The sequence below is a fragment of the Cuculus canorus genome, chromosome 21, assembly GCF_017976375.1.
Source record: "Cuculus canorus isolate bCucCan1 chromosome 21, bCucCan1.pri, whole genome shotgun sequence".
NCBI lineage: Eukaryota > Metazoa > Chordata > Aves > Cuculiformes > Cuculidae > Cuculus > Cuculus canorus.
In genome coordinates, this window is record NC_071421.1 from 639,672 (window position 1) to 651,723 (window position 12,052).

Below are 12,052 nucleotides of genomic sequence, written 5' to 3' on the forward strand. Positions count from 1 at the left end.
CCGATTCTGGCAGAGCAGGCGTGCGTGTATGCAGCCTGGGGAACACTTGGATTCACCCCATTTTACAGGAAAAATGCTACACCCTGCAAATGGAGGGCCATGGAGATGATCCCAGGGCTGGAGCACCTCCCATATGAGAGAGTTTGAGTTGTTCAGCCTGGAGAAGAGAAGGCTCCAGGGAGACCTTAGAGCAGCTTCCAATGCTGAAAGGGGCTCCAGGAAAGCTGAGGAGGAGCTTTTGATCAGGGAGTGCAGGGATAGGACGATGGGAACAGTTTTAAGCTGAAAGAGAGGAGATAAAGACGAGATCTTAGGAAGAAATATTTTTGCTGTGAGGATGGGGAAGCCCTGGCCCAGGGTGCCCAGAGCAGTGGTGGCTGCCCCATCCCTGGAGGGGTTCCAGGCCAGGTTGGATGGGGCTTGGAGCCCCTGATCCAGGGGCAGGTGTCCCTGCCCATGGCAGGGGGTGGGGACTGGGTGGGCTTTTGAAGTCCCTTCCAGCCCAAACCGTTCTGTGATTTCATGGTTTCACAGGTGCTCAGGCCAGGCTGGATGAGCTGTTGAGCAGCGTGTTGAGGGGAGACCTTATTACTCTCTACAACTACCTGAAAGGAGGTTGTGGAGAGGAGGGAGCTGGCCTCTTCTCCCAAGTGACAGGGGACAGGACTAGAGGGAATGGCCTGAAGCTCCGTCAGGGGAGGTTCAGGTTGGATATCAGAAAAAAATTCTTCACAGTAAGAGTCATTGGGTACTGGAACAGGCTGCCCAGGGAGGTGGTCGAGTCGCCTTCCCTGGAGGTGTTTAAGGAACGGGTGGATGAAGTACTTAAGGACATGGTTTAGGGAGTGTTAGGAACGGTTGGACTCGATGATCCAATGGGTCCTTTCCAACCTTGTGATTCTGTGATTCTGTGATTCTGTGATCAGTGTGGTGAAGCTTGTGGGCTAAATACAATGCATCCATTCCGTACTACGAGTTGCTTGGTCACATGTGTGCAGTGTATGGCACAGGGTCTTGTGTGCGAGAACCTGACCCTCTCTTGCAGGGGGGGAGTAAGGCTGGTTATAGTTGGAGAAAGGGTAAGTGTTGAGTCAGATGCTTTAGTAATAGATGGTACTGTCCATAAGAAGTGCTAGGGACACGATTCATTTTCCAGGACTGCAGACAACTATAGGGTGAAGGCAGGAAGAATGCCAAGGAGCAAGAAATAATGCCTGCATGAGATACCATGAGCATCTTGACCTGCTGGGGTCCTGGGGAGCTGAGCCCTTTGGCTAGACTCTTCTGGGAGTGGGAGCCACAGGGTCTTAAAGATGCACTCGTTGCCCTTTGTTGCAGAAAGCTGACAAACACTGCCATCAGCCAGAGGTCCTTTTCTGTGCAAAGATGTGCCTGGAATACCCAGCGAGGATTTTTGGATTGCGTTCTTTCCGTCTGTTGTTGCTACCGTTTCTAATTTCACTGTCTAATTCCTCCCCCTGCATCGTGCAGCCTTTCCTTTTCACTCCTGGTTCCTTGGGTAGGTTCTCCTGTCCCCTCTGGACACATCTTTTCTCTCCTCCTACTCTTGCCTATCCCTCTCTCTGCTCTGAATGCTGTCTCCCTCTATTTCTGATGTTTGCACTGGGAGGATTCCTCACCAGATCCCAGCCGGGTGAACAGAGCGAAGGCCAAAGAGCTTGACCCGATTGAACTAACTTGGTTTTCACACTAGTTTGGACTTTGAGGGAGTGATTTCCCCTGACAGCATAAACCAGATCCATCCTGCAGCCAAGCCCAGTTGCTGCCCTAGAAGGCCAGGGCCAGTACATGAGTATTTCTGCCTGGAAACCCCAAACACCTTTTTTAGAAAGCCTTTTCATTTTATTTATTCTCCTTTTCTGGCACAGACAAGTGTCTGCGGATGGTGAGCCAGCAAGGAGCTGTGTGCTGCTTGCCTATTACCTCAGGTTTAAAGTGTCTCTTCCTATCAAATGCAAAGCAGAAGAAAGCAGAGCTTTCATGCATTCTATTTTTTTGCCCCATCTTCCATCCGTTCTAAATTTATTTCCACGCCTTGCCGGTTTCAATCTGCATTTCCTGACCCTCTCTCATCTCCAGTCACAGCCTGTGCTCCGAGCCTTTCTTTTGAGCTTGGAGCGAGTCAAGGGGGAGTGCTGCTCTGGGCTTGGGAGGGTATGATGGGGTTAAAGTGAAAGCCTTGGTTTTAACAGTATAATGTGTAACCCCATAATGACTTTAAATATTGATTATTTGAAGGCCATTAGTGCTTATTGTTAAAGAAAAGTCGATACTTTTTAAGCCTTGTGAACCATTTGTCTCCTGTTAAAGGACATATCAAATTTAGCAGTGTGCAGTGCAAATCCCCTAATGCCCTGCTCACAAGCCTCCAGCTGGCATGTTGGGGGGGGAAAGAAAAGGGGGGAGTGAGGGGAGGAATACACGGTAACACAGAATTGCTCTGTGCAAGGTAAGGACAAGTCTTATCAAATGTGATTGCCAAGGGCTAAATTCACATTCTCGGGGCATGAGCCTGTAATTCAGCCCTTACACTGAGAGGTGGAGGAGGAAGAGGAAGAAAATTAGTGGGAAGGCTGATATGTACCTGGGAAAGGATGCAAAGGTTTATGTTTTGATATACGTCTGTCTAAAAGCACAGTCGCCTTTGTTAAGGTCTTTGGGGCATTTTACTCCCGGGTTTCCAGTTCATTTCTGAGCTCACTTAGCTCTATCTGTACCAGGCAGCCTGGGTGGGCATCCCAGCTCTGTGCCAGAACACAGCCGGGGCGGATTCTCTCCCTCTGGTGCCAGGTTTCCATGCTGAGGATCAGGCAGATGGGCTGGAAGGGAGCAGTGATGGGCTCCAACAGGTTCCCCGCCTGGCTGGCCAGGAGCTTGGGTTTGTGGGATGGTAGAAAGCGTCTGTCCTTGTTGCAGCGCAGGCGGTGTGAAGCGCTGCTCCACGGGGACTCTGCAGTGTGAGCTGGGGAGGCAGCCTGCCTGCAGGGAGAGGAGTCCCTTGTCCTTGGATATTTATGAGCATACCTGCTTCCTTTCCAAGCTCTCTGCTGCTGAGGGTTGGTCCTGCGCATTAGGGTGGTGGCAGGAGAGGTGCAGCTTCACGTTTCACCATTCGCAGCCTCCCTTCTCTGACATCAGACCAGGCTCTTTGGGTGAAACAGTGCCGGTCACGGGACCTTTGCTCGGTCCTGTTCATCTGGCCTCACACAGCAGCTTTGTTCTATGCCCACATTTGGTGGAGAGCTCCAGTGTTGCCGAGGGAACCACACTGTGGTCTCCGTGTGGTCTTGCTGTGTCAGGCCGGTGTGATGACAGCATGTGTAAACGTGTTTCCTTGTATTTTCCAAACCTTTGGACACATCCCCAGCACGTGTTGTGTGTGCGTAACGTAAGCAGAAATGACCTTTCATGTTCCGAGTCACTTCTGATGTGTTTCTTGCAGCCCTTCTCACAACTTTACCCCCTTCCGAGCTGATCGGGTCCTGCAACGATTGCTTCACCCCAGTGTCCCCGTTCCCTGGCCAGGGGCACGTTCACTGGCCGGTGCAACGTGTGGGTTAGTGCCTGGCCCTGAGAGGCAGGGAATATGCACCGCTCTGATGGGAGGACAGAGGGAATGAACTGCAGGTTTTTGAACAGATGTGAATTCCTTAGAGGTCAATGTCATGCCCTGCGGTGCAACATAAAAGCATAAAAATAGCCTGTCATTAACACTGGGCTGCCACCAACAGGAGAACCTCTTAATTTCCAGTGCCCAGTCCCGGTCCCCAGTGAATATAATGTTTCTTGAGAACAGATTGTATCTTCTTGGCTAAAATCAAGAAACTCTTTTTGGTTTTAGCATTGCCTTTCTGTGTGCCACCAGCACCTGGAGCTGTTGGGCATTGTTCTCTCTCCTATAGGATCCCCTTTTCTGCATATGTAAAGGCAGGCAGGGCACGACCACTGCTTGCCTGGCCACAGAATGGTTAAAAGCAACTTGATTTCCTAAATTGCTTCTTATAAAACGACCAGCACGTCTGCCAGGCTCGTCTCCCCATGATTACAGCTAATTACGATCGAACGGACACCTCCTAGCCCCCGTCATGCCGCTTTAATTGTCCGTTATTCATCTGCAGGCTGTCCGGGGTGGCAAAGCACTTGGCAGCCCAGCGACCGAGGCCTCGGCTAATTGTGAGGCCTCGGGGATTAGGGCAGGTGATTACACACTTCATGGTGTAATTACATAAGCATCGCTTGGCTGCTGCCCCGGCTCTGAGCCGAAGGTCACGCGCTGCGTTACCTGAGATTAATTGGAGCTGCCACTGAAGTGCGAGGTGCTGGCGGAGCGGTTATACGATTAGCATTAACATTTCAACAGCGACGGATCGATCTGTGGCTCTCCTCCAGACACGGCGAGCTGTGCAATTAGTTTAGAGGAGAGCTAGGGGAGGAAGGAGGAGGGGAGGAGAGATGGAGATGGCCAGGGGAAGGGGAGTGGAGACAGGCAGATGGGCAAGGGGTAGGGAGAAGGAGGAATTTTGGAGGGGAATCTGTGCTGTGGATCAGTGCGTGGCAGCGTCACCTAGAATGAGGATAAAACTACACTGGGAAGATGTAGGGAATGGACAGGAATTTTTTTCTTGATCACCTCATCCCCGAAGAGTCCTTGCCTGGCTTTTAATGAACCATGATGGGAATCCATCACCAGCTGTGTGGGGTAGGGGCATGGATGGCTGGGATTCTTGCCTTATCCCACTCTCGCACATCGTCCTCCACTGACAGGAGGGCATGGTTGCGCGTGTGGTCTGTTTGTTGCAGTGTCTCATGCACCTTCTTGCTCCCTCTCCCTTGCCCTCCAGTCTCTCCTGGAGCAAATTTTATAGGGAGATACTGTAAAATGAAAATAAATGGCACAGCACTTGGCTTTGCCTCTAGATGCCCTGGTGAAGGTAATAATGTTGTAAGTGGCCATCAAAAGGAATTAAGAGATGTGCAGCCGGAAAGCAGAGGTTTGCTTGCAGCCTCTCAGGGCAGATTTGACTAATGGAAGAGACCTTGGTTCCTACTCCTTTTCTGCCTTTTCTGTTTTGTTTTGTTTCTTTCCCCCCTACTCCAAGCAAGCCTGTCTGGCTTCCGGGCATCATCCTCTTCCTTTCTGGTCAAACCTGCCTCCTCCAGCCTACTTGCCACCTCACATCTGCTCTACCCAGTCTGGCCAGCATCACCCACCCCTTCTCCAGTAGTGCTCCTTCCCACTGACCCTGTGGCACTTCTCGCATCCTTTTCCCCATCTCTCCTATTTGTGTCTTTCTCTGCCTCACTTAAGATTTATTCTCGTGAGAAGGACTAATGTCCATCTAGGGCAGTGATTTTTTTTGTAAGGCATGCCAGTGGTGCCTTCAAATCTTCCCAGACCCTCTCCCCAGCTCCCAAAACACAGAACACCTTTTCAGCTGTGAGGTAGTTGGGATGGAAACCCAAGCTTGGCGAGGGAACAGGCAGATGCAGTATCTTCAGCCTTGCCTTTGCTACTTCTGGGTAGCCAAAACCCTGTTGAGCAGCCCAGCTGAAAGGTCCCAGTCATAAACACGTTGAGGTGGGAAATATGTGGGACCTGTGAAGTCGTGTGTGCTTTTTTCCTCTTCTAGTTCTGCTTTTGTTTTCTCTCTCCCTTTTAAAAGGTTTGCATATGGGTGAGTAGACGCATTTTTACCTTCGAACAGCCTCTGGTGCAGAATGGAGGTCATCTGCAGAAAGGATGTTCTTCCTGAGCCAAGGCTCTCTGGGCACTATGGATGGGGCCTCCAGGTTTTCAATGTGAATTTCTTTTCTGATTTCTGCAGGGAGATATCCCACCCACCACCTCTACTTTCGCCCCAAAATGCACCCCACATTGCCCTGGGGCCCCACTTGAGACCTCCTTTCCTTGGGGTGCCTTCGGCTCTGTGCCAGACACCAGGTGAGTGCCCAAACGCTTGCCATCAGCCAGGGGAGGGGGGTAGAGTGAAGGTGCAGGCTGTGACAAGCTGTCCTTTAGCCACACAGCCCAGACATGTTCTTTGTTTCCCTATTCCTCTTGTGCTGACTTCACCTTGTTTTGCAGTGATGGGACCAAGTTGCAATGGCTGCTCTCTTTTTTAATCCCCAGCCTCCCTGGTCACATGTTTCAGCAGCATTCCTCTTGGAGGGAGGGAATAGATGGGATCTAGACCAGAAAGGCAGCTCCCTGTTGCCCTTTCCTGCTCTGTTATCCCTCTGGGGAGCCAGTCCTGAGTTAGCAAAGAGCCAGTGCTAAGATTAATAACCCTGTATTATTGTTCTCCCTGTCCCAGGTTACGGGTTCCTACAGCCGGCACAAGCAGAGATGTTTGCACGGCAGCAGGAGATGCTACGAAAGCAAAACTTGGCCAGGTAAAGAAATGTTGAGGGCTGTCCTGGGCTGTCCTGAGTTTATTTGCCAGCATTTTTGGTATCAGTGCAAGCTTTTCTTCAGCATAGCTGGAGGTTAGCAGGTTGCTCACAGACCGCGTTGTGACATTCCCCTGTGCCTCTCCCACTCCAGGTTGGAGATGTCAGCCGAGATCATCCGCCAGAAGGAGCTGGAGAACCTCCACAGGCAAAGGCTACTGGCTGGTGACCCGCTGAGCCTGCATCCTGGCTTGCCTCCGGACCACCCAGCCCTACGCAACGTCCATGACATCCCCGAGGGCCACCCGCTGCGGGAGGAGCTCTCCCGGCGAAATGCCATGCTGGTGCTGCGGCACAACAACACTCCCCTGCTGTCCCTCAACCCCAGCGTCCCCAGCAGCGCCACGCCGCCCAAGGAGCAGCCCCGGCGTGGCACTCGGAAATCGGCACATCACCGCAATGAGCCACAGGGGGTGAGCGAGGCCAAGGAGCTGGTGGAGCCCCGGGCACGGGATGGGGCACCGGACTGTAATGATGAGGAGATGAAGGACTCTGAGAGTGATGCAGATGTGAGTGATGAGAAGCCGGAGAGCTTGAAGGCTGAGAGCAGCAGCTCGGTGGCTGAGCTTAAGGAGTGCAAAGAGATGGGCAAAGCCTGCGAAGGGGCCAAGGAGCTGGGTGAAACGGCTGCTGGCCAAAATGCCCCCTGCAGCTCCTCGAGCGCCGAGTCCCCCAGCCACTTGCTTGGCCCAAGCATCAACAAAAATGAGGTGAAATACCTTCCTCCAGCCTCCATCCCACCACCTCAGCCGCTGCCCTTCGGATTCCCTTACACGATGAGTCCGTACTTCCATGCTGGTGAGTGTGTGAGGGCCTGATGCTAAGACAACTGGCAGCGTGTTTTGCAACATGACAGAAGTAGGGCTCTTCTCCCTTCCTGTTCTGCAGTGTGGTTGTAGTTCTTTTTCTCTGCAGGGAACCAAGCGCCTTCTTTTGCTTATTGTAAAGAATTCTATTTGTATTGAAGCAAATCAAGGGTCATAAAGAGAAGCAGAAGGGACAAAGTGAGTCTCAAGCAAATGAGAAGGATCCCAATATGATGGATAAAGGGGTCTGATAGTTAATTTGGTCTTGTAACCGCCTTCCAGTACTGAAAAGGGCTCCAAGGAAGCTGGGGAGGCACTCTTGATCAGGGAGTGCAGAGATAGAACAAGAGGGAACGTTTTTTTGCTGAAAGATGGGAGAGTGAGATGAGGTCTTAGGGAGAAGCCTTTTCCCTGTGAGGATGGGGAGGCTCTGGCCCAGGCTGCCCAGAGCAGAGGTGGCTGCCCCATCCCTGGAGGGGTTCAAGGCCAGGTTGGATGGGGCTTTGAGCAACCTGATCCAGTGGGAGGTGTTCCCTGTGGGGTGGAGCTGGATGGGCTTTGAGGTTCCTTCAAACCCAAACCATTCTATGATTCTTTGGAAGCTGTATTTCAAGACAGATGCCAGTGAACTATAGAAGCTTCAGGAAGAGGCAGCAAAACCCAGTAATGGGTGCAAGGTGCTGCCCTGCAAAGTAAAGGGCTGGGAGTATTGCATTGAGAAGGGTGGCCTGAAAGTTTGTGAAGACTGTTGGGCTGCCCTCATGATTTCCAAGCAGTGGGGATCAGAGGGGCCAGGTCAGAAACATCCAGATACAGCCGGAGAAGTGAAGGGAATGAGAGCTTCCCGGGGTGACTTGCATCCAGCCTGTATGGACAGAGACTGTTCTGCAGGGAGAGGTGCAGAAGGCACTGGGGATGTGCAGGGCTGGAGGGTGCCGTGCTGGTTCCTGCTTTCCCCTGGGTAGCATCCTCCCTGGCCTAGCCAAGAGCCAAAATCTGCCTCAGCTAATTACTTGGCTGAGCAATTAGCAGGAGGTAGGACCCCCTCCTGCTGCGTGGAGGAGGGGGGAGCATGGCATGTGTGTCGCTGAGGCTGCCTCTTTTCTATGCAAGGAGCTGCTGTGGTTGTGAACGCGGCTGCCCATTGCTCATTAGAGTTGCTTTCCAACCAGGAAGGAGGAAGCGATTTCTCTCTGACAGGCAGGTGGCCAACATGATAAATATTCCTGCTGCCTTGGGCTGCTGCGGCTTCCTCGCAGGAGCCTTTTTCTCCCAGCCATTAAAAAGGGAAGCGCGCATCTCTGTGGCGCTCGTCGCTTGTGAGAGGCTCTGCAGGGAGGCCTGGATTGTAGATGGGTATCCTCCCTCCCCCAGCAACGCACGAGTTACTGTAATAGGCCATTTATTATTTTCGCTTCAAATTTATATCACGGTTGTGTCTTGAGGCCTCGGCAAAGATCAGGGTTGTGTTTCACTGCCCAGTTTCCAGGCAGTTCTGATTTGTGGAGCCTGTTCCAGGGCTGTAGGTCTTTTCCTGAGGGCACTTTTGCTTCTGGCTGGCTTCACACATTGTTGTGGCTGTTAATATCGCCCATTTGCAGGACAGTGGTGCTGAGTTTAGGCCGTGGTGCAACTCCATGGCAGAATCTCACAGCCCTGGCAAGACAAGGTATCTTGTTTGGTGCAGCACAGGGGAGCTGGGAGTCCAGCGACAGAAATATTGAGGGCTGTATTGATCCAAGCGCTGCTGGGGTAACGGGTGTCAATGAAAAAGGTGTTATTTTGCCCCTTGGGGAGCACAAGCTGCTTGAAGACAAGACAGACAGAGCTGCGCCCACCTCTCTCCTGGTGCCAGATAATTTCTGCAATCTTTTTTTGCAGCAGGACTGCTCTTTTGGCCTCGATGTACACTGGAGGATGATGTTATAATGAGTTAAACAAGGGAAGGTACTATTGCAGGCTGAAAGGAAGAGCCAGAGGGAGGAGAGAAGAGGCTGGCTGAGAAGGACCACTGAGTTTCAGGCAGCTCCTCTGGCCTCCCAGCAAGGGGAGGCTCCCCCTTTGGAGGCAGGGAGCTGTTTTCTGTCCCTACTGGAAAGAATATCGATGAGGCAGCCAGCGCTGGGTCGATTCCCTGAGCTGCCTTCTGGGGATCTGGCGGCTGCTCGATGACCTCATCTCATCAAGGTTTCAGCAGCCTTGCTCCCTTCCTCCTCCTCCTGCCACCCTCCTTCAGCCCCGTCCTTTGGAAAAGGTGAAGGATGGAGTGTGCAGGAGGCTAAAATCTTTCTATCGATCTGTAGTCTGGAGAGCAATTAACACAAGCCTTCCAGTGCCGCTCCGTGACCCAAACCATCTCCGGAGTGCAGGAAGGAGGAGGAGGTGCGTGTACAGGGAGGGATAGGAGAGGTGTTAGGGGTAGCAGAACTGATTAAACCCGTAGGTGGGCTGAGTTCCCCAAGTGGATTTGCTTTGTGCACTGGTCTCCTAGTTGGCATCTGAATTGTCTCCTGCGATGCTAGGAGCAAACACTCGTATGTCTCCATGCCCTGTTTGCTGGGCTGCTGGGTTTGCAGCAGAGGCTTCCCTTACTGGGGTGACCAGAAGGCCTGCTCTCCCTGACCCGTTCAGCCTTTGGCTTCTCTTCTGGAGCAGCTGGGTGTCAGAAGGAGGGAGGGAAATTATAAATGAATTGCGGCGTGGGTGGCGAGGGCTTTTACGTGGACACCTGTCTACAAGCCCCTGGCCTGGGACGATGGATTCTCTTCAGTCCCTACATGCTGGGCCCCATCTGGTGCAATGCTCCTGTAATCCATTACCAGTCTCTTCGACTGTCATTTATCATAGAGCAAGACAGAGGAGGCCTGGCAGGGAATAGATGCTGCCCTTTATGCATCCTCGCCGTCCAGCAGCATCCAGTGACATGTCATTATTATAATCAAAGGTGCATCCCTTCAAGCCGCTTGGCACCTATTTGTTATCATTCTGCAAACTGCCAGAGCAGTGGCTAGGAGGTGCGGTCATGCAGAGATGGAGCAGACGGTGCAGGATCTTCCCAAGGAGGGACAGGAGGAAGGACAGGAGCCCTTTTGCTCTAGAGACTTCAAACTTAGGGAAGGCCATTGATGGGATGCAGTGTGCTGAGGGCTGATCTTGTGCTTGTAGCAAATTAGATACGCGCTGAGGACAGAGGGGCCACTGTAATCCATTGCTGCATCCTCATGCTGAAGTCCTTCTTGGGGAAGGACCGAGTTGTTTAGCCTGGAGAAAAGACGGCTGAGGGGGAGACCTTATCGCTGCTTTAAAGGAATTTGTGACAAGGTGGGTACTGGTCTCTTCTCCCAAGTGGCAGGTGATAGGACAAGAGGGAATGGCCTTGAGTTGTGCCAGGGCACGTTCAGATTACACATCAGGAAAAACTTCACTGGAAGAGTTCTTGGGCACTGAAACAGCTGCCCAGGGAGGTGGTGGAGTCCCCATCCCTGAACGTGTTGAAAAGGCAGGTAGATGAGGCGCTCAGGGATATGGTTTAGTAGTGCACAGGTATAGTTGGACTTGATGATCTCAAAGGTCTTTTCCAACCAAGCGATTCTGAGTCCTCTGCAGTTGCTGAGATCCTGGGTTTTCCTGCAGGGAACGGGGAAGTCCTGCTGCTGAGTTCGCTGGAAATAGGTTTCCACCCTCTAGCTTTTAAGTTCTGTGGCACAGAAATGACTGATAGGCCAGAACCCAAAGCACTGGTATTTACCATCCCCTTCCCAAGAATATTCCCACCAGCTGGTCCCTGTTTCCCTGGTATAACTGGGAAGGGAAAACAAAATCACCGAGATAAATGTTTTGGCTGTATTCTGTTTCTCTGTGTGTGAGGATGTGGAAAATATTTCTTGTTCCCAAGCAGTGGGTCTGTCTTGCTCTCACTCTTGGACGCGGCAGGCTCAGTGTGTGCATCTTGACCTCTTCCTTCCTTTATTCTGGGGCCACGAAGAGACAAAGGAAGGAAAACCACAGAGGAGAGAGGCTTCTGTAGGAGAAGCAGTTGCTGGCCCAGCTCTGCTGGTGATGTCAGTAACCCTGCAAATGATCCCGCCTTCGGAGTGCATCCAGGATTGCAAGCACATGTGCAGGAGAGGGACCATAGGGAAGCCTCACACCTTTTCCCTCATCCCTGGACGAGCTCCAGCGGGGAGCGCAGCTTCGGGGCTCCATCTCTGCCCACGCTGGTGGGGACTGCCTGGCTAGGCTGAGGTTAAACTCTGCAGATGGGGCGGGCTGGCTGGTGACTGGAGACTTCATTCCCAAGCCCTGCGTTGCTGCAATTGAGTCCTTGGCTTGCTTTTGGAATAAGGAAGTACCTAATTTTAAAGCAGTTGGCTGTTACAGTCAGATCCTCTCGGAGACGCTTGCTCTGGCTGCAGATGGAGGTGTCTCGCCTGAGCATTGACTGTGCCTGGGATAATTGAGTTCAGTTCCACTTCCTCCATTTCCAAAGCTGCAGCCACTCTTCCAAAGAGGAGAAAGGGAATTATCCCCCACTCTGAGAAAGAAAAACCCTCCTCTCTAAAGATAACCCTCCCCAGTAAATAAAAAGCCCTCAGCCCTTTGAGCATTTTGTGAATTTTAACATAAGCAGCTGTGGGTTTGTCTCCTGGAAAATGGAATGCAATAGGAATGAGAATGAGGGCTCGTGTCCATCTGTCTGTCTGGTAGCTGGGGGTGGCGAGGGGAAGGAGAGCACTTGCTGGCTCTTTGGCAGCAGCCTCAGCCTCCACCTCCTG

At 52.2% G+C, this 12,052-nt stretch overlaps 1 protein-coding gene across 8 annotated transcripts in view; it reads left to right on the forward strand.

The window, feature by feature from the left end:
* Positions 1–12,052, forward strand: part of SAMD11 (sterile alpha motif domain containing 11) — a 233,663-nt gene that overhangs the window by 210,617 nt on the left and 10,994 nt on the right. For all 8 annotated transcript variants that reach the window (XM_054085465.1, XM_054085468.1, XM_054085467.1 and 5 more), the window contains 3 exons: positions 5,847–5,962; positions 6,336–6,414; positions 6,566–7,269. In XM_054085465.1, the coding sequence (XP_053941440.1) occupies positions 5,847–5,962; positions 6,336–6,414; positions 6,566–7,269 (899 nt within the window). The remainder of the gene's footprint in view (positions 1–5,846; positions 5,963–6,335; positions 6,415–6,565; positions 7,270–12,052) is intronic.